The 22,159-nt window shown below is 46.1% G+C and overlaps 1 protein-coding gene across 2 annotated transcripts in view; it reads right to left on the reverse strand.

The window, feature by feature from the left end:
* Nucleotides 1–10,943: 10,943 nt before the first annotated feature.
* RCAN1 (regulator of calcineurin 1) overlaps nt 10,944–22,159 on the reverse strand; it is an 89,957-nt gene continuing 78,741 nt past the window's right edge. Inside the window, exons 2-4 of one of the 2 annotated variants that reach the window (XM_081076937.1) lie at nt 19,628–19,801; nt 17,648–17,807; nt 10,944–15,105 (exon numbers count right to left, since the gene is read on the reverse strand). In XM_081076937.1, coding sequence (XP_080933063.1) covers nt 14,933–15,105; nt 17,648–17,807; nt 19,628–19,801 — 507 coding nt within the window. In that variant the 3' untranslated portion in view covers nt 10,944–14,932. The remainder of the gene's footprint in view (nt 15,106–17,647; nt 17,808–19,627; nt 19,802–22,159) is intronic. The other variant, XM_081076938.1, reaches the window with a different exon arrangement.

Here is a 22,159-nt window from a genome sequence, read left to right on the forward strand (position 1 = left end):
CTACGCTAACATTAACCAAAAGAAAGCAGAGCAGACATGATTTATGTCAGTATGTACACATGCTATGACATGATGAAAATAACACTTCACCTCTGTCGTCTTCCTCCCAACAACCAATAATCCCAGTCTAATCAGGAGAAAAACATCAGTGGGGTGTCCTATAAGATACCAGTCCTCCTCAAAACTCTCAAGGGCATCAAAAATGGGAACATCTGAGAAGCTGCCTCAGCCATGAGAAGTCTAAATAGACATGACAACTAAATGTAATGTGGGATCCTGGAAGAGAAAAACAGGACATTAGGTAAAAACTAAGAAAATCAAATAAATTGTGAATTTTTGTTAATGAAGTACCAATATTGTTCATTAATTGTGACAAATGTACCATACTAATATAATATGGTAATAATAGGGGAAGCTGAATGTGAAGTATAAGGGAACTCTGTGCTATCTTCTCAATTTTCCTGAAAATTGAAAACTTTTCTGAAAAATAAAGTCTATTAAAATTTTTTTAAATGAACAAACTGCTGCTATACACACACAATAATAACATAGATTAGTGTCTTTAATATAAAGTTGAGCAAAAGAAACCAGAAACAAGTCTACAAACTCTGATTCCTTCCATATAGAGTTTTTAAACTGGCAACTATGGTGAGAAGTTTGGAAAGTGTTTCATTTGGAGAAGTGGAGCAGATAGTTACCGGATGATGTCATGGGAGGCGCTTCTAGAATGAATGTTCTGTTTCTTGATCCAGTTGGTGCTTACATGGATATGTTCACTTTATGAAAATTAGTTGAGCTGACGTTCATTATTTGTGTGCTTTTCTGTATAACTCAATAAACCTCAATGAGGAAGGATGACAAGACTGCATTAAGAATGAATCAGAATTTACCCACACGGATAAATAAAAAAAACAATGTTGAATTTTAAAAAGCAATTTACCAAATACCTAAAATATACTTGTGGGGACAGAGCCAGGGATGCAGTTTCCAGGCTCTCGGCCTCTCGTGGAAACGTGCTGGCCCACGTAGTAAATGGCCATCCATCAACTGTGATTGGATGGCCATCAGCTGTGGCTAGTTGGCCGTCAGCTGTAACCAGTGAGCCATTGGCCACTAATATAACTGCCGTGGCTACACTAGCTGAAAACAGGGGCTAGCCAGAAAATGGTGGCTGAGCTAGCAAGAGCAGATTGCAGTTAGCACGGCGGATTGCGGCTAGCGAGGGGAGTCGGTCAGTTGGCAGAAAAGTGGACAGTAGGTCACACGTCATGTGAATCCAGCCTCCAGTGAGACTATAGTGGTATGACTCCCCTACCTATGGCTCCGTGGGTGTTCCTTTTTGGCCTCACCATATCCTGTGTTCTTGTGTGGGGAGTGGGAGCTGAGACCCCGCATGGCACCCTGCGTGACAATACTAATTTTTAAAATTTCCCATCAGTAAAACAAACCGTATCTTGCTTACAGACTAATAAAATGTAGTCTAAGTACAAAGACACACATGAGACTGTAAATAATAAATTCATGATAATAGTTACCTCTGCAGAGGGAAGAAGGTAAATAGAATCGAGGGCGGTGGATAGAGGTTCTCACTTCTACCTATAGTATTTTATATACACGCACATATATCTATATATAATATCTGGAGCACATATTGCAAAATGTGAAGTTGTGATACAATTGGGTTCAGCTACATGGGTAATCATGATATTATTCTCTATTCTTTTTCTTATTTTGAAAAAATATATATGTATTTATGTACACATACATACACTTATGAGAACATGGAACAGCTTAGCAGAATTGGCAAGTACATTGTGATCAATACTTGGCCTCCATGTTGCGGAGGATGAAAGGATCCATAGATCCTTTGCAATATGGAAACCACTGGCTTCTTTTTAATCAACAGGAGTTCTAACTCAAAGACTAATGACCTTTGCATTTCACCAGCCCCTTGTTAACATCATATCTTTCATGAAATGTAATCTCAAAGTCTACTGGAAGATAAATTACATCTGCTGACAATGCTCTTCAGAACCACTGGGAACAGTCAAATCTTGGAGGTCAACGAGAAACCAAACCAGCTGCTCATTCGTTCTCTTTGCAGCATGGACCCAGCCCTCACATGGTCCATGTGTGATGTGACGGGCTTCAACTAGGCTGGTTGCAGAGGGAAAAGAGAGAGAAAAACAAACAGATCTGAGAAATGTTTTGAGGCGCAGCTGTCAGAAGTTGCTAAATGGCTCTGATTAATGTGGCAGAGCCCAGGAGGTGAAGAGAAGTCAAGTTGGTCAGCTAGGGTCGATGTGAGCATCTGTGGGAGGCTGTGCCAATAGCAGGTGAGGAGGCTAGAGGGGGAGGGGGGATGGAAATCAAGAAATGTATCTTCTGAACATGTGAAGTTTGGAGTGCCTTTCAAAGTCCAAGTCTAGAAAGGGGCTCTTATATATTGAATCTGGATGTTTCGGCCCCTTCATGAGGAGATGTTTGCCTCTCACTGTTTGGTGTGAACACTAATGCCCGTTCTTCTGAAAAGTGACTTAAAGATAGCTGAAACCTAATGTCATGCGGGATGTCATGCGGGGTCTCAGCTCCCGCTCCCCACATAAGAATGCAGGGTATGGTGAGGCCAAAAAGGAACACCCACGGAGCCATAGATAGGGGAGTCATACCACTATGGTCTCACTGGCAGCTGGGTTGAAGATACAGGAAGCAAACATCCGCCAGTACCCCAACATGGGGTCTTCCTGCACCCCAGTCTCTCTGGTGGTCAGGCGAGACACTCACCCAGGAAGTAGGAATCACACGATCTGCAAGCCGCTGTCTGCTTTTCTGCCTACCTACCAACCAACCAACCAAACAACCAGTGCAACCATGGCAGTTCTGTCAGTGGCTAATGTCTAACTAGTCACAGCTAACTAGAGGGCCATCTACTACCCGAGCCAGCACCTTTCCACATGAGGCCGAGAGCCTGGAAACTGTTCTTTGGGATTCTGTCCCCACACCTAAGATCAGAGAGAAGTAGAAAAGGATGACCTTGAGCGAAAGTGACGAGGTCGAAGGCCCTCTTTAGTCCTTAATCTCCTTCGCTTCTTCTTAGTCCTGAGCCCCAAGCCCAGACCAGGCCTAGAGGGCCCTCACCTGGATCACCCAACAACCTCTTACCTGGTCTCCTGGCCTTACTCGTCTCCCATCCACCCTCCACAAGCCACTGGAGGATCTTTCAAAATCACAAATCTTACTATCCTTCTCCCTACAAAGTTTCAAAGACCCTCCTCCCCCTACCACTATTTGCTCAAAGGCTTCATTCCAGACTCCCTAGTAACACACCAAAGATCCCTTCACGTTCTGCCTCCTGCTAGCTGTTTTCACCTTTGGCGCATCCTGGGGGAGATTTAACAATGCCCAGTGGTTCTCGTTTAGTCAGTCTGGGAGGGATCCCAGGTATCCAGATTAGTTCAGTTCCTCAAGACCTGGTGACACCTTCTTGAACCATTTGCAGATTTCAGTGGCTCCGAAATAAAAAAACCTTTTGTTTCTCAGGTTGTTCCATTGCAGCACGGAGTAGATTTCAGATAGAGATGGAGGTAGGGATGAGGAAAGAAAAATGGGGGAACCTGACTCTGGGAGGGCGTTTGTGAGAGCTCAAGAGACAGCAGTCCAGGAGCAGCCAGTGACCAGAAAAGGGAGGGCCAGGCCACCTGTATTATGGGAGCTCTTCTAGAACTGGGCTTGGAGGACCATCCTCCCCAGGTAGAACTTGAGGACAAGGGTTTCCAGCAGGAAATGAGGACAAGCACCCATTGGTCTGGGAGGACATGCTCATCCCAGATCTTATTATTGTTCTGAGGTAGATATTCAATTGTCTGAGAAAGAGGATGAGACAATCCTATTGGTTTTAGGACCTACAAATAGGATTCAGGACTCTGAAGCTGGATAGAGGTAGATGAGAAGGTTTATAGTCTCTGAGTCCAAGAGGCATGGTCGGTGAGCATATGGGAATATTAGACAGCAAGCAGAGCTCGTGTAATTGTTGGCAGATGGAAGAAAGCTCTAAGTATGTGGACCCCAAGCCAGTGCCCAGGAACAAGCCCAGACACGAGAACCCTGAACTACCATCCTAGCCACCAGTCTGCGGTTGGCATGTCCATGACTTCTGTAGGCCAAAGATGGCAACTACTACTCTCCAGTCTACATACACCTCAGCTACACTCTGCACTCCAGAACAGTGAGCTCCATAATAACCCCGAACCTCTGTAAGCTCCAGGGGTGAACTCCCTCCCCCACTACCCCATCACAATATGAGCACAGCCAGGGGGCACAGAGATGAAAACCAGCCTCTCCTAGAAGCACCTGGGGAAATCCAGGCCTGGACTTCCATGTTAGAGCATGTAGCCTCCGCTGAGAAAACAGCCCCTGTGAAATATTTTTGTGTCACCTGCTTTGCCTTAGGTTCCATTGTCCACACGGACGTGGCCTGCTTGCCAATGTTTGGGGTGATCTGCGTTCATGCAGAGTTAAAGAAAGAAGAATCAAGTTGGGTTGTAAGAATTTCATCTAACAAATACTGATTGAGTGACTATTTCATGGTAAGCACTCTGCCAGTTGCTGAGAAATCAGAGACAAATGAATTACAAGAATTGGCAGATGGGTTGGGGGTTGGAAGGGAAGCCGAGCACTACAGTCCAGTTCAGGGTGGTGAGCGTTGTGCTGGGGACATGGTGGCTTTGAAGGAACCCAGAGCAGGAACACGTAACTCTGTGTGGTGGGACAGGTGGGTGTCAGGCAAGTTTTCCCAAAGGACATGATGCTTGCAAAGGGATCTGGAGAATGACTGGAAGCTGGAGAGTCAGAGAAAGGCATTGCAGGCATTGCAGCCCTAGAAGAAGGGAAGCATGGCAGCAGATACCTGCGTAGAGAGAATTCCAGAGTGGATAGATACTGTATGCCTGCGGTCTCTGTGGGAGGTGAGAGAGAATTCCAGGGTAGGTGGATACACTCTGAGAGACTGAGTTTGGACTTTGCATGAAGATGAAGGGAAGTATGGCGGTCAATCATACACGTTAGAAAGCTCACTCTGGCAGTGGTGTGGAGAACAGATAGGAGAGGCTTTGCTCAAATGAAGTGAGAAAGGATGAAGGCCTGGAGGAATAAAGTGGCTCTGGGCTTACAGCAGAGAGGCGTGTCATTTGACAGAAGGGAAAATGACCAGGACTTGAGAAGTGAATGAAGTGGGGCACAAGGACACAGAGGATCCTTTCATCGCCCTTGCTGGAGTCACTGGGTGGACAGGGTTCCCCGGTCACTGAGATCTGGAAATGTGGAGGGGAAATGGATGTGCACAGCTGGATACACAATTCTGGAGTTCCTGGGTTAGGGCTGGGTGGGAGAGTGTGGGCCCACGTAAGCATTTCCAAACTTCTTTCCGAAAGAAGAAAGACACATCTGTAATGGTGACAGAAATAAACACACATCTGCGTGTCAGCCTCAAATATCTTTCTTGGGGGACTAAATGATGGCCGAGAGAAGGGGTCTCCCAGGATTCCCCTTGCCCAGGAGAAGACCGAAATCAGTGATGATGAGGAGACTTTGAGAGGCGATATTTGGCTTAATACAATGCCTGTGCCTTAAAACACCACTGCATCGCAAACCATGTGAGAGGTGAGGGCCAGGTGGAAGGGCCAGTGACTTCACAGCTTTGGCATGAATCTGAAAAAAATTTAAAAACACCTCCTTTAGCTTTTAGAATTTTTTTTGTTGTTGTTGTTTGTTTTTTGTTTGTTTGTTTTTCTTTTTAGAACAGAGACTGCATAACGACACCACCACTTGGAATTATCCACCATCTGTCTTTAGAGTCATACGAAGAACCAAACACTTACCTCAGGTTTAGGTTAGCCAACCTGTTCAACTCATGCTTTTGGTGTTTCCGGAAGAACACCTATGAGGTAACTCTCTTAAAAGGCTCCAAAATAACCCAGTGTTATGAAAGAAAATGTTTTTTAAAACATGGGAAATGTGCAAAGGGTGAGGAAGCAGCCATTGGACAGCTTTCTAAGAACATCCATGGAAGTGAATATAAGGACAGAAGATGCAATGCAAGTAGAGGTCTTTCTTCACCCTTTTTAATGATATACGAATGTATTCACCCAAGTGTTCTTCTCACAGATAGATTTAGGTAATTTTCTTGACCATAGCACTAGTCTAAAGGGTTTATGCTTTGCTAATGGTGCAAAATTAGTTGGGAGAAGATTTCAACTGAACTCTTTTTTGTTTTTTTATGAATTTCCTATCACTGTCTTCACATTTTTCATCCTCAACTTGGCATTGTGCCTGACACTCTTTTTTTTTTTTTTAATTGGGGAAGGAGAACAGGACTTTATTGGGGAACAGTGTGTACTTCCAGGCCTTTTTTTTTTTCCAAGTCAAGTTGTTGTCCTTTCAATCCTAGTTGTGGAGGGTGCCGTTCAGCTTCAAGTTGTTTTCCTTTCAGTCTTAGTTGTGGGGGGCGCAGCTTAACTCCAGGTCTAGTTGCCGTTTTCTAGTTGCAGGGGGCGCAGCCCACCATCCCTTGCAGGAGTCGAACCAGCAACCTTGTGGTTGAGAGGATGCATTTCAACCAACTGAGCCATCAGGGAGCTCAGCGGCAGCTCAGCTCAAGGTGCTGTGTTCAATTTTAGTTGCAGGGGGCAAAGCCCACCATCCCTTGTGGGACTCAAGGAGTTGAACTGGCAACCTTGTGGTTGAAAGCTCACTGGCCCATGTGGGAATCGAATCGGCAGCCTTTGGAGTTAGGAGCATGGAGCTCTAACCGCCTGAGCCACCGGGCCAGCCCCTGACCTCTTAATTATCCATTGGAGTAGCAAATCACCCCGAAACTTAGTGGCTTAAAACAACCACCATCGTATTCTCTTCCACTATGCTGTGGGTTGACTGGCTTCAGCTGGCAGTTCTTCTGCTCTGTGAAGTTGGCTGGGGCTACAGTCTCTGGCAGCTCTATTTTGCTAGAACATTCCACGATGGCTTCTTTGGACACATGGCTGGTATTTTGGTGTGCCTCCTTTCTCTCCACAGAGAGGTCTCATCTTCTAAGGCCTCTCTGCATGGTCTCTCTCAACAGGAGGTGGTAGGACGGTTTCCATAGCACCTGGCTGCTAAGAGGACAGCAGCAGAAGCTGCCAGGCTTCCTTAGGTCCAGAATAGGTACAGTGTCACTTCAACCACGTTCCATTGATTAAATCGAGTCTTCGGGCCAACCCAGACTCAGTGCGGGAGCAGACTTTGCCAGGATATGAATGCTGGCAGGTGTGGCTCCTTGGGGCCATCTTTGCACACTGGCTGCCACAACCTACAGTGCAAGAAAGGCTGTGTGGTATGGTGGTTAGAGCAACAGCTCTGGAGTCAAAAAAGGGTTGAAATTTTGTTTCTACCACTCCAGTAGTAGGAGATATGACAATGCAGTGTAAGGTATAAAATAAGACTCCATATTATGTGCTGCCTTGACCTCCCGGGGATTTGGGGGGCCTCAAATGGCCTAACCACAGGTTCCCCTCCCCACTCTGCTCCTGTGGATGAGGTCCCTCTAGCCAGGTGGCCCTCCCTTACAAGGGGACCAGGCTCATTCCTGCATATCCTGAGTAGTGGAGTTCAGTTCCCTCCAGCTTGTGGAAGTACTCAAACAAGCCTCCTGTGACAACCAAGCGTCACCCCACCCTCTCGATCACCATAAAACCTGCCTCCCACAGCCCTGCTTGTTCACCCTGTCCTTAATGTGACACCTGTGTGGCCCTGCGTGGCATGCAATGTCTCCTCCCCTGGGCTGTGAGCATATGTGAATAAACTGCTGTTGATTTCTTGTGTCCTTTGTCAGGTGTTAGCCGTCCCCATAAGGATCTGTCCGTCAGCAAGGGGTGACAAGGAGGTGATTGAAATCAGTGACAGAAGCAAGGGGTTCGGGTGCTGCAATGAACGGGCCACAGCCCAGGAAGGCAGGTGGGCTCTCGAAGCTGAAAAAGGCAAGGAAACGGATTCTCCCCAGAGCCTCTGGAAGGAACCAGCCCTGCCGACAGCCTGATTTTAGACTTCTGCCCTGCAGAACTGTGAGAGAATACATTCATGTTGTTTCAAGGCACTACGTTTGTGGCAATTTGTTACCAACAGCCCTAGGGAATGAATACATCTTGTTTATCTTTTTCATGGCATTGTTCATCTGAAATTATTTAATTTATACGTTTCCGTCTAATTCCTCTTACTAAGCTCTGTGAGAGAGTGGGCACTGAATTGGCCCATTTCATCACCTCATCTCCAGCTCTGCCAGCAGTCACTGGGACATCTGGATGCTTAATAAATAGTGTTTGAATGAGCGTGCAATGGAATATTGCAACATTGCAGTGGCCAGTGTACGGCATTATCTGTGCTCCTATTCCTCCACTAGTTCAAATAATCATGGGAAGCCTGATTTTCAAAATCATGATCATTTTATTTCGTGTATTTTACAACAGTGCTTTATACTGAGAGTATCGTACCCTTCAAAATAAAGCAAAACCAAACCCAACCCACCCAAATTCATAGCCATATCTTTTTGTAAAATCGCTGAGGAAGAAGCTTACTGAAATATAGTTATAAACATATTTGTTAAAAAGGAGACAAGAAATTGAGGTTAAAATCAACATGGCCCAAAGCATGCGGTACAGGGATGGTTTGAGGTGAGGCCAGGCCCATGTGGGGCTGGCGGCTCCCAGAGGCTCACAGCCTGCCGGGAGGTGCTGGCCCTGTGGTCCTGTGAGCCTGGCCCCGATGAGGAGGTCACACCTTCCCTTTGAAGTCAGACCCTACATTTCTGTATTAGTATTCTATTGCTGTGCAACGAATTGCCACCAGCGTAAAAGTTTAAAACAACACACATTTATCACCTCAGTTCCCGTGGGTCAGGAGTCCAGGTGTGGGTTGGCTGGGTCCTCTGCTCAGTGTCTCTCACCAAGTGAGACCACCTTGAATCAAGGTGTTAGAGCTGTGGTCTCACCCGAGGCTCAGGGGCCTCTTCCAAGCTCCTGCAGTTGTTGGCAGAATTCATCTCCTTGCAGTTGTAGGACAGAGGTTCCCTTTTCTAGCAGGCTGTTGGCGGGAACTGCTTGCAGCTTCTAGATTAGGCCCCTGCCAGGTGGCCGTCCTCTCACAACCTGGCAGCTCGTCTCTTCCCAGCTTCTTGTCGCCTTTAAGGCCTCTCCTGATTAGGTCAGGCCCACCTGGGATAATCTTCCTTTAGATTAATTCAAAGTCAGCTGAGTAGGGCACTGAGTTCTATCTGCAAAATCCCTTTTGACATAAAAATACAGTCGTGGAAGTGATATCTCATTATAATCACGGGTCCTGCCCACAGTTAAGAGAGGGGTTTATGTAGGGCTTGTTCACCTGAAGTGGGGGCATCTTGGGGACCACCTTGGCCATTCTGCTTACCACAACCCCTCAACCCCAACTCACAACTTTGTTCTCATCAATCCCATCCTCTCCAACCGTGGCCAAACTTTCACTAAACCCTGAGAACACTCTGGTGGCTGGGGACAAAGGATCTATCACTTTAGACCAGGGACGCCCACCTGCTGAGCCCCCTTACCTTCTCCCACATGACCTTGCATGCCCTTCCCTCTCTGCCTCTGGTCACCTCTCTGCCTCCCCTTCCATTTTCCATATAACTTCAACCTCTGCCTCAGAACATCTTGTCCCCATTCACTGCTGTATTTCTCTCCTCAGTGCTCTTGAGGGTGTGTACAGCTCAATACAGGCAGCAGGGGGCGCCGCTGGCCTCGGCTGTGGGCAGCCACGTCCCAGGCCCTGGCTCACCTTCCTCTCTAGGTTGTCAGGGCCCCGCACTAGGAGGGGGTAGGCTGTGCTTAAGCCTGAAGCCTCCTCTCTTGCCGCCCACGTCTCTGCAGGGGATCCAGGCTGTCCCAGGTGGGTGGCAGAGTGCATGGACAGGGGACTCACACGGCCAGGCCCTTGTCAACGGATGAGTGAGCCTCCGTCTCTTCCTGTGTCCTGGGGATCGGGGTGAGGACAGAGTTAGGAGCTGAGCAGTGCCTCATTGAAGAGGAGCCTGGACTTCCCCCTTCTCTCACTCCTTTCTTGTCTCTGAAGGCCCCTCAAGCACATTGTAGTGTCCACATCATCGTCAGTTCTTCTCTTCAGGGTGGTCTTAGGAACTTGACAGAACTCTTCTTCCTCCTGAGCACAGTTCCCCTGAGTGAGCTCCAGGCCACACCATTCTGCATCCTTCATGACAGGCCAAAGGGCTTGTCTGTTTGGTGCCATACCTGGGCCGTCCTGCAGTGGCAGCCAGCTGACATGGGCCTGCGGGTCTCATCCCAGAAATCCTGCAGGGCAGCTGTGAGCATGTTTCCTCCTTCACATTTATTTCCACGGTGGCATTTCACTGTGTCGATGGATGTGCAATGCCAGTGTATGGCATTATCTCTGCTTTTACTCGTTCTTTCATACCTATTGCTCCAGCAGCCTGGAAATCTGTTGTATTAAGGCATTGAGATTCTTATGGCTCTACTCACTAAGGAGACGGGGACATGCCTCATTAGTTTTCATTCTTCCTCTGTGATTTCTCACTCCTCTGCCTCTGAACTCCCTGTCCATCCATCCATCCACCCACCTATCATCCATCCATCCACCTACCTGTCATCCATCCATCCATCCATCCATCCATCCATCCATCCATTGTTGAATGTCAACTATGAGCCTCAGGATACCAGGAATCCTGCCTTCACTTGACTTAAGTTCTGACAGGGAAGACAAACAACTTCACAATTAGGCTAAAAAGGCATTATGTATTACAACAGGGGAACACGGGACACAATGGGAGCCTCAGCAGGAGTAACTGGGAATGATTTTCAAGGGGAAGGGACATTAATGATGGAGCTTGTAGGACAAAATGCAATATGTCAGTTAATTATTTCAGTAATATTTATTGAGCACAGCAGGCTGGGCATAGTGATAACTGCTAGTGATTCAGACAGAGGTGAGTAGGACAGACGTGGGGTGCATATGATTGTGGAGTCAGCCTTGGCTGGGCCATGGGGCCATGGGCTGGGGCTGAGGGAACATTCATAATGGCGTACAGGGGAAAAAGAAGATGATGAGTTAGAAACATTGACCATTCCACATGACCAGAAGATGAATGTCAACGAGGAAGGAGACCCCGGTGACCTTGAAAGAGGGAGCTGTGAGCAGTGGCTACAACTACTTGGCTGTCATTCACTGTAAAGAATGGTCATCAAATCCCTAATCAGAATCTTGAAAGAAAAAGAAATGCTGAATGTAGACGCCGTGTCTCCGTCACTTGCAAATCATTTCCTTCTTTCATACACATAACCATGATTAAAATGACCTTTCACGAACAGCAGGGAGGGAGTACTGAAGAAGATGAGGTATGTGAGAATAAAATCCATCTACCTGATTGCCATATAACTTTTGGTGAGTCACAAGAGAGAGAATTTCAGATGTGAATTAAAGATTGCCAGGAGTTGGAGGCATACTTGAAAAAAATGCCTTACGTTCCTACTTTAGAAATCAGAAGACCAGAAAATCAGGGAAGAAAGAATGTATTTCTTATTTATAGTCTAACTTCTTCCCAAATAATTTTAAGGTAAATGACTTATGTTGTTTCCTTCCAAATTATTGACCCTTAGATGACTGTTACTTGATAGGCATTTGATATAGCAAGTAAATATTCCACAGGGTTCTGTAAGTGCTGGGAAGCATGACATAACCTAGCTGCCAATTCAGTTTTGGTCATAACGTGTCCATATAGTGTACTCGATCCTTTGCAACTTAATATTTGATAAAACCTATTTACTTTGTAGTGAGTTCTGTACATTTCACTTAAAAGTATAGCTCTCTGAAAACCCTAGTCTCCTGTGGGTACCCATTCATACAACATCCTGGAACTTCCAAATCCTAAATGCCTGCTGACTGTAAATCAATGTTTATAACCCGAGGACTAATAGCAGCGTGGAATGTTATGCTTCTCTCACTGTTCACCACCCTTCACGGTATTGTCATGTACGAGTATATTTGGCAGGGCGGACCTTCTTTTGCTGGATGTTCCTAAGCTACTTACCATCAGGTCAGAAATATATTCTATCAAAATGTATTTAAGGAACACATTTGATCAATGGCAAAGGAAGTGTTCTGCACGATCCCGCCTGTTTTGTGTCTGTTGTTTTGCATTTCACTGAGCCCTCTCCTAAGCGGGGCCAAAGAAACACTTGAGTCCTGGGCACGCTCCTGATTTGGGCCGTCCCGTCCGTCACCCTGGCACCCAGCCACTGTGTACACTGGCTGCCACACATACCCACCACAAAACAGCTTAGACATCGTCTGTCATGAGTGAAGATATGCGTTGACTAGTGATTTCTACTCCAGGGTCTGTTAGCTTCACCGGACCACCCACTGCTATTCACCTGCTGGGAGTCTGTCTGATTTAACTGACAACACATTTCAGCCGTATTCCAGGGTTATTTATGAGACAGGATCTGGGCACACACACTTTGTAATCCACTTCTGTTCATCATTGGGCTCCTAGCTATTCAAAAGGATAATAAATCACAAACCCCCTTCCTCCCCACCCTCACGTCATCAATTAGTGAATCTGCTCAATAATCAGATTCGACCAACCCGACCGAAAGTGGATTTTCCAACATGTTTAACCCTCAAACATATATGGCTTTAAAATACATAAATGCTGTTGGGAAATGACAGGATGTTCATCAAAGGAGAAAAGAGGAGCATGTGATTTTTCATAGAAAAACACCCAGTGTGAGTCTTGATCAAGATGAATGTCATTTGCGAGCTAGAGTTCAGCAAATAAATAGTGAGTTAGGTAGGCAGGCCTGGTGGCAGCTGGCACAGGAAGCTCCCCACCCTTTGTAGTAAGAGTTCCCAGGAAAAGGCTGCCTGAAATTCAGACGGAAGGCTTACAGACTTTCTGAGCATAACTGGCCTTTGTAATTTAGTATCGTCCATGGGCACCTTTTCTAACAGGAAGAACTCCTCCAATTAACAATCAAAAACACTGCTGTGTAGTGGAGGGGCTGATGGTGAGGAGGGTTTTCATCGCAGTGTCATCTCCCCAGACAAAGGAAACCCTCAGACTTGGATTTCAGTTCCGTGCATTTCCCCCTTTACTAAGTGATGCACTGTTAGAGTGGCTGACCCTCCCCTGCCCCCCTGACCCACAGCAAAGAATTAGAAGTTTCTAAACTCCAACTGATGAAGGAAAGTGTCCTTGTGAGACTGAAGAACTCAAAGGGTTCCCAGATTGATCATTAGACATAAAAAGACAAACAGATAACTTTCCCACAAAGGGCATATTGGGTCGATTTATTATAGAATGCAGTTAAAAAAAAACTATGCTGAGGCTGGCCTCTCCAGTTTAAAAGCACTTAACTAGGAACACTCGAATAGCGATGCAATGGTCTCTCCCACACTGTTCCACCCCCTACCAAGTACTGTAAACAGGGTTTTGAGAACAGTCAGTCAATTCCTTGATAAGAACAACCAAACCTATTTGCTTCTTAAAACCATCTCCCAAATTTCCAAAGCATGCATTGTTCCTGGGCATTAGGTATTTCAAAATGACAAACTTTGTTATGGTATTTTAAGGCCAAAATATAATACCTATTTACCAGACATACACATTACAACTAGAAAAAAATTACAAACGTTAACCTAGTGTAACAATTCCATCAGGAATTAATGAGGGAAGGCACTGCATCTCTCCTTATATCACCACACATCTACTATCCACTTCACATGCTTTGAATTCGAGGCCTGTCAAACATTTTAACGGCGTTTTCTACAATATACAATTCACAGGTAGGTTGACACAGCTTACACTAGTCTTCCACGGCCATATTTTTCACCCAAATGCACAACAGGTATGAATAGATGCTATCAGCTTTATTTACAAGTTTATCTTGATGTTTTAGTGGGGTTAAAAAAAATCAACTATCTTAACCAACAATTCTCAGGAAAGGCTTTTGGCTCTGACTCATCATAAACCACCATGTGAAAGAAAGAAATGAAACCGATGTCCGACCCAAAACAGCCAAACTGAAATAGTCTCACCCACTAAAAGTTGGCAGTGGAACTGCTATTCTCTGAATTTTATAAGTGAAACCCTACATGGGAATTTCAGATTGAGTTCTTTTGGAAAAGCACAAGTTTTATGTTGTACCAGATACGATGTGGAGCGAATGATTCCAGGTAGAATTCCACACGAGTGCTGTCGTAAATCTGGAAAGATGATACAGTTTCCAAATGCTTCTCCTATCTTCCCACAAGATGTAAAACAACACGGGCATAACTCTATGTACGAACAAAGATTAGTTTTGAAAATCAGTAATATACATGCACAAACATTAGAACATGAGGGGGGAAAAAATGAAGCACTACAGTTTCCACACTGCATTATGTTCTCACAAGCTTTCTGCACCAGACACGTTGTGGCTTCACGTGGTGCCTCTTCCCACCAGTAGTGAGAGTCTACCCGGGAAGGATGGTTAGAATCACAAGGCTCTCCCCAGACCCATTGATCAACCTGCCTTTGGCAAAAACAGAACCTACCAGAAAAAAAAAAAAAAAAGTACAAAATACTATTGTTACCGGTTTTCTCAAGACCTCCCCTAATGTCCTTGTGTGATCACCCCAAACTCAGTGATTGGCCCAGGACATTTCCAGGGGCCACAAACATTGACTGATGTGCAGTATTAGAACCAGGAAGCAAAACCTGATTCTCTTCTGAGCAACGTGAACTGGAATTTCCACCACTGCGATCACAGCTGCCACTTCAAAGTCGTGACCGGCCACTTTCACAGTAAAAGATTCCTCCCCATGAATACGATTTAGAATACTTCTTCATCCAGGTGCCAGTTCAGCTTAAGTGGATGGGCGTGTACTCCGGCCTTCTGGTCTGGATAATTTTGGGTTTGGGTCTCTTCATTCTTTCCATCTCGTCTTCTTCCTCGTTCTCCTGATCGCTCTCACATACGTGGACCACCACACTGGGAGTGGTGTCGGTTGCAGCGTGTAATTCATACTTTTCCCCTGGGGAAAGAAAAGAATTGCAGGGTAAGTCTGGCAAGAGCAAGAGAGAGGCAAAAAGCAAGAGCAAATGGAAAAGCATGAAGGGGTCTTCTCCGCCAGGCTTCTGTGGACATTCAGTGGGGACTGCAGGACAGACCAGACACACTCTGGGTAGGTATTTCTTTGGTGGCTCGTTACATTTCTGACCACAGCAGCCTTTTCCATGTAACAACTATCAACCCCCTGGAACCAGGAGTGTCTCTTGTTGCCCTGTGGCAGCCCAGAGCTTTACCAGGTTTAGTCAAGTTCAGCTCACTCTGGGCCAGCAAGGGTAGGGTGAGCTTTCTGCGACAGAAAAGTGGTTGCAAAGCTCTTTGGTGCTGGTCTGGCTACAGGAGGAGTCTGCACCCTTGGAGCTCAGGGAGGCTGTGTGGCCAGTGGCCAACACTTGGGCTGTCAGCCTGTCACTCAGTACCCGGTGCATATGGGCACGTCCTTTGCCTCCCTGGGCACCTTAGTCTCCAGTTCTGTAAAATGGGGTGATAAAGGCATCGGCCTCATGGAGTTGACTGCATGCATCTCGCTTAGCCCCTGGCACACAATACACATGCCCATCAGTGCCACCTAGTTTTATTACCTTTAAAAACAGAGCCTCGGTCGTTCCTGGTGGAATGCTGGGAGTAGCAGAAAAGCTAAGGATCTTAAATAGGAGCAGCAGGGTTTGCTTCAGCTTGCTCTGCCCCTGGAGGGCCCAAGGTGGGTTCCCTTTTCCCGAGCTTTGTGCCCTCTTCCCGAACCCCATTCCGACTGGAAGGAACAGTAAACAGGGCCTCCACCTCCTGCTGTTCTAGGTAGGAAGCAGGAAGGCACTTTGACCCATTGAAAATAACAAAAGCGACTGCCTTCTCTATTGCACAGGTGAAACTGGGGTGTTATTATAACTGCATTTGAAAAGGTGAAAGAGCCTCAGCTGTTTTGGGAGGGGGGAGAATTATGGGGGAGGGTCAGGTAGCTCACTCCGTCTCTGGTCAGGATGGTCTGCCTACTACTGCCTCCCAGGCAGTCACAAACCAGAATCCTGGGTGTAGGTCCAGATTTACAAAACCCTTGCAATCTTGTTGGCTGCAAAGCACAGCCGAAATATGAAATATTATTCAAAGTCATTGTTAAGTAAACTGAGGGAAAATTGATTTTGTGATGTCTAACTTTGAAAAAGGCTTCTCAAATAAGCCTTCTGCAAAGGAGTGATAGATTCTGGAATGTGAAGGAATTTGTTGCAGCACTTCTTGCCTCTGGAGCGGTTTGACACTTCTCTCCAGTGGAGACTCCCATTTCCTCCCTTTTCTGAAGCTCAGGGGACCCCAGCCCACAGCCTTGCTGATGCAGCTGGGTGACTGTGTACCAGGAGGGCATATGCTTCCTCAGACTGGCCATTTCCACCTTGACCTTCATGCCATGAACTAACAGTAAGTAACGTGATTCTTGATTCTTGCTTTCTACCACAGAGGAAATTTCCGACGGGGTCATGTTTTCAGAAATGTAATCTTTTCAATATGAAACTGCTGATGGTCCAAGAAAATAAAACCCTGTGGCCAAAGGAACATCAGATTGCTGGTCAAGGAGAAACAAGGAGTAGGTGGTCTCAGCATTTATTCTATTTGCTGCACGGATAGGGCAAGAGTGGGGCTCACACCTCTTCACTCCAACACCCTGCACACCTGACTGCTCACCCAAACTCTCTATCGGACAGGACAGGGACCACCAACATTCTATGTTTCTAAAAACCACAACCTGAGCGCTGCCTATGGGCCAGGCAGGCACTGTGGCAAGTGCTTTCTACAGGACGACCTCATGTATTGCTCAGAACTCCATAGGGTAATTAATACCCATTTTACGGAGGAGGAGCCTGAGGCCAGAGTCCCTGTCTCCCCCAGTCCTCACAGCTTGGTCCCTTCAGAGGACTAGAACCTCTTTCTCTGGCAAGCTCAGCACGAAAGCCCCCCATAGGGCCCGGAGGGGGCATGCACGGCTGAGCTCTTCCTTCTCTATGATCTAGGGTTCTCCGTTCTCTTGAACATTCAAAAGGGCAGGTGAAAATCAGATGACGGGGTGGAATTATTGTTACTAAAAATGAACATTTTTAAAAGGGGGAGGTCTGTTTTCCCTCTCAAAAGTCCAATCGCTCATCGTCACTTGGAGGGAAAGGACCTGGGGTCTCGAGCCACCCACGCAGACGGTGCTCAGTGGGTGAGGGGGGGAGTCACGTGATGCCGGCAAGGAGGGGTCACGCTGTTCGGTCCTCACGACCAAGTACAATGCCTCTTGTATACCTCCGTCAGGAATGAGGCCAGGAGCAGGCATGCACGCCCCCGGCATGAGCTACACGGAGACAGAAGATGCAAAGAGAGATAGTTCACAACACACGCTTGCATCGGTGAAATGAGAGCTGAGAAGTGCAATCGGAACTCCACCGTTGGGATTCAGATGAGCGTCTGCGTCTGGGCCCGTTAGCACAATCTCTCCGCCTCTCCTTGCCCCCTCCCCACCTGAGAGCTCTCCTTACCTGGCCCTAGCTTGGAGATAGCGTATAAAAGATCATAATTTATGACGGGGGTAGCGTCTTCCACTTGTTTCCAACCAACCGGAGGAGAGGCTGGAGGAGAGATCAGAAACTGCTTGTCTGGATTTGGGGGAGCCAGGTGTGAACTCCCTATGTGCAGAGTCTGAGGAGAGAAATGAAACGCATACGTGCAGATGATTCACGAGGGAAGACCTGAAGTTACAGCATTTAATGACAGGTTAGAGAAGGCAGGAGTGAAAGGACAAATCCATGTCAGGCCGGCAGAACGCTCGCAGGTCAAGGACGCCTCTTAAAATGGTCTATAAGGGGGGTGGGTGGGGGGGAACAGGGATGTTTGAACTCTGGTTATGATGCACACATAATTACAGCCCCCTCCCAGGACTGGGACTCATAGGCTGAGGGGTGGCAAGCAATTATTCTTGACCTAGACTGACGGTAAATTGACAGATGGTTTTTGTATAAATGGAAAAAATAAAGTCACTGTCATCCAGGTCAGAAGGGATCTAGAAATCCCTTTCTCCCAGCTCCTCATATCAAAGGCATAACTGAAGCTCCAAAGGGCTAAGTAACAGCTCTAACGTGATGTTGTGTTTATAGGGGGGTAAAGCAAGGATGGGGCCCCAGGACTCCCACCCACCATGCTCTCAGGCTTCCCAACCAATGTGGGAAGGGGCAGCCCCCCAATTCCCTCTCTCTGGGGCTCTGAATCAGATGCCTAAAACAAGGAAGGAAAAAACATCCACCCTCCAGGAGATAAAACAAAAATAATAAGGAAAAATAACCTATGATCCTAGTTTTGGCTTAAAAGTTATATGAGTGATTACAGGGCTGCCCAGAAAGATCTTATATCAAAATCTTACCAGTTTGGGTTTTCTTTGTATTTTTAACATCCACCCACCCCCCAAATTTTCACAATGCATTTACTTTAATAATCATAAAACATGGTAGAGGAACGAAACAATTATTTACGTGGAACCCCACCAAATGCAGAAGAGTGTACTCACAACTAAGGGGCCAAGGTCAAAGCCTGTGCCTCGCCCCACCACTAGGGGGCCGGGCAGGACGTCCCAGCTCTAATTCACACTTGAAGGGTTGGCCAGTCAGCCTTCTCCCAGTCAGGTGGCCTCTCTAGGGGGTCTGCTTCCACACTGGCGTGGGGGACTCTGAGCCCCGATGGCCCCGATGGGGGTTCGCTTTAACCTGGGAGCAGCTTCTGAGAAGCTCCTTCTCCTCCCCCGCCAACCTGTGAAACCCCTGTTACATTGTCAAATGGAACTTTGTGAGCTGCATTGAAGGTGGGTCACCTATCATGGAAGGTGGGGAGCTGGAAGGCTGGTGAGCAGGAGGAAAAGCAAACCCACTCATAGTCCCCAACCCCCAGCCCTGTGAGTGCCCTGGGAGCAGGACCTCTGCTACCAGGAGGATTTCTGATCCTTTGCCACCCGTCTGATTAATCCATGTTTTTCCTTTCAAGCCGGGCCTGGCAGCCCTTTGTTGATGTGCATGGCTGCCTTGCAGACTACCAGTTGTCCCCCCATGGAGCAGGCTGCCCAGAGCCTGTACAGAGCGGGGACCCACTCTGGTCTGCTCTCCCTAGGGAAGGAGTCACTAGCGGGGACCCTCCAGCAAATTCATGGAAACCCACAGCACACATCTTAGGGGTCCAGAGTGGCCACGCCCACACACTCTATAACCTTCCAGAATGAACAAGAAAGGCATTCTTTCTCCCATCAGTACTCAACCCAGGAAGGCCAGGGGTCATTTCTGAGGTCACTTTCAAATAAACCCTGATGTTTTCTTAAAATAGGTGAGACACTGAAATTTTAGAGGATGAATTTTGCCTTTCTCAGGATGACTGCTTGGAGTTTTAAATCAATGTATAACATTATCATTGTCTAAGCTACTTTTGAGAAGGGTGGGAGGGAGAGGGAAGAAGCATGCATATCAACGAGCTCGACTCACCTGAGCAAAATATAATTTCATTTCCTTTCCAAGAAATTCAGTCTTATGTAGCTGGAGTCTGGCATCTGCAGCAGACAAGGGGTTGCTGAAGTTTATTCTGACACGTTTGAAGCTCTTAAAATACTGAAAGGTGATATCCTTGTCGTATGTCCTAAAAAGGGATTCAAATTTGGCCTGAAAAACAAAAATAAAAGGAGATAAAAATTACCTGTATAGAATCGTTGACTAGACGACTTCATTACATTTCTTATTGAGGAAGTGAATCAATTATAATGATTTCAAGAACACCTAAGTTCTTGGAGAAGACAAAACCAGCCTTCCCCTCTGAGGAGATTCTGCTTTCTTCCTTTTTATTTCTAAAACAGATGATTTTATAAGAAAGGAAGAATGTATGATTGATTGACTAAATTCATTTAATGAGCATAACGATTACCAGTACTTAAACACTTGTTATATTCACAGAAACATTCTTTTTAAAGTAGAATGAGCATTTCCAAGGAGGTCCACTTTAGTCACTTGTCACCCCTCTGGCCTGACACTTCCTATCCCAGTGACCTTTCTCAGCCTAGTGAACTCCATTCCCACCCCTCAGCTTAGGACATTGCTGTGTACATCAAACATTTCTTTAGGGCTTAAAAGCACTGGAGCTAATTTGAGAAAACCATTTTTATTGAATTGGAAAACAATGGAGTTAATAAAAAGCCTTGCATTTCTTAATGTAAAGGAAGTGTTTTTAAAAACATTCCCACTGTTGTTCTGCCACTCAATCTGTTGCTTTTTTACTCTCTAAAATAACACTGATTTAAAAAAAAAAATGAACGGACTGTAAACAGACACATCTCTGCATGCTGGCTTTAATCTAGTATGGACAGATCTAACTCTGGATCTGTACAGGAGCTGGTGGAAATTACGAAACACCGTGAGCTGTTGGAATTGAAATGCCCGAGTTCAATTACACGCTGAGGTTCAGGAAAGAGCTCGTCCGCCTTCTGGGAAAGCTCTGAGGAGAGCCGTCCTGGGCTGGGTTCTGGACTGGGGTGTTCCAGTTGTTGCAATTGGAGGTGTTGGTGGGAAGGGAGACACTGGGAGGCCATTGTAGTCCCTCAGGATTCCCAGCCAGAGAGGGAGATAATGGGCAGTCAGACTTGCAGGAAGGTTACATGGAATTTCAGTGGCACAGGAGGGTGGATGGGTCAGCGTGCCCTCTACACAGGCGAGGGGGGCAGAAGAGGAGGCGGGACCCACAAAGTACCTGGGATACCAATGGAAAGCACAGTGTTTCTGCAGAGGGGAGAGGGGATTCCGAATAAGAAAAGAGAACATCTTCAAGAATATTCAGTGCTAGATAGCAGGGAAGGAATGGGCCTCCTGATATGTGCTCCCCATGGCTGCATGCTGGGCAGGTCTGGTGTCCCCACCACTAAAGTGTCTCCACCCAGGTGGGTTGCTAAGGGGCAGTGGGAACAACCACAAACTTTCTCTCTTGGAATTCCCTGGCTTTTCCTTAGGTTATGGAAATCTCTGTGACTTTCCCATGAGGGCTTTTGCAGGGACAAGAAACGAGAAGGAACACAGAGCAGAGGCTTCACATCTCTGGCCACCTGTGGCTTTTTTCTCCACCTCTCCAGCGTGGGCAAGTTTCTGGCATAACGGTGCCTGCGTAAATTTGGAATTTCGCATGACCTCATTAATAGGCACTGTGACAAACTGTGTAGTTTTGAAGTTATGATTCATAATTTAGGAGAGGTGACTTTGATGAATATTTTTAGAATACAAGTCAGGGCTCAGGACCAGAACACAAGAGAATGTGTGTTATCTTAAATCCATATTACTATTGTAGCATTCTTTTATATGTTCTAATAACTGATAGCTAGTTATTATGGTTGTTGAATGGTATCTCTACTTAACTAAATCAGCAATTTTACTCACGTAAGGCTTACATTAAATACATGTACTTTTAAGCACAGGATGTGCTCTAATATCGAGTTCAAAAACTACAGCCCCGGCTGGCAAGCTTGGTGCACCATTGTGGAGTTAAATTTGATTTAAGAAAACAACAACAACAAAAACCCTCCACTCATCCCAATATGACTTCGAGTATAAAGCATGTATGTAACACAAACACCAACCCCCAAACAGCACATACAGATTCATTCATATACAACGTTGTTAAAGATCAATTAGATAGCTGTGTAGGTACTGATGAAAAGCTTACATCTTAATCAAAAGAAGAAGAAAAGCATAGTAACGAAAATTACTAATTGTATTAATTACCATCAGTGAGAGCTGCTTCCCAGGAGGTACACTTATCTCACACTTAACGTTATTTATCCATTATTATTATTTGCTATTGCTGTCTTTTCTCCAGCTAGAGAAATCTGGAAACTTGGGGACAGGCCCTTGTGATTACTGCAAACATACAAATACCTTTACAATGTTTATCTCCTAAGACAAAATCAAATTATTCTGAACGCTAGATGTCAAAGTGAAACATTCTATTTACTGTCAGAAAAGACCTCCTTCTAAAAAGTT

This window comes from Rhinolophus hipposideros (genome assembly GCF_964194185.1).
Source record: "Rhinolophus hipposideros genome assembly, chromosome: 2".
Classification (NCBI taxonomy): Eukaryota; Metazoa; Chordata; class Mammalia; order Chiroptera; family Rhinolophidae; genus Rhinolophus; species Rhinolophus hipposideros.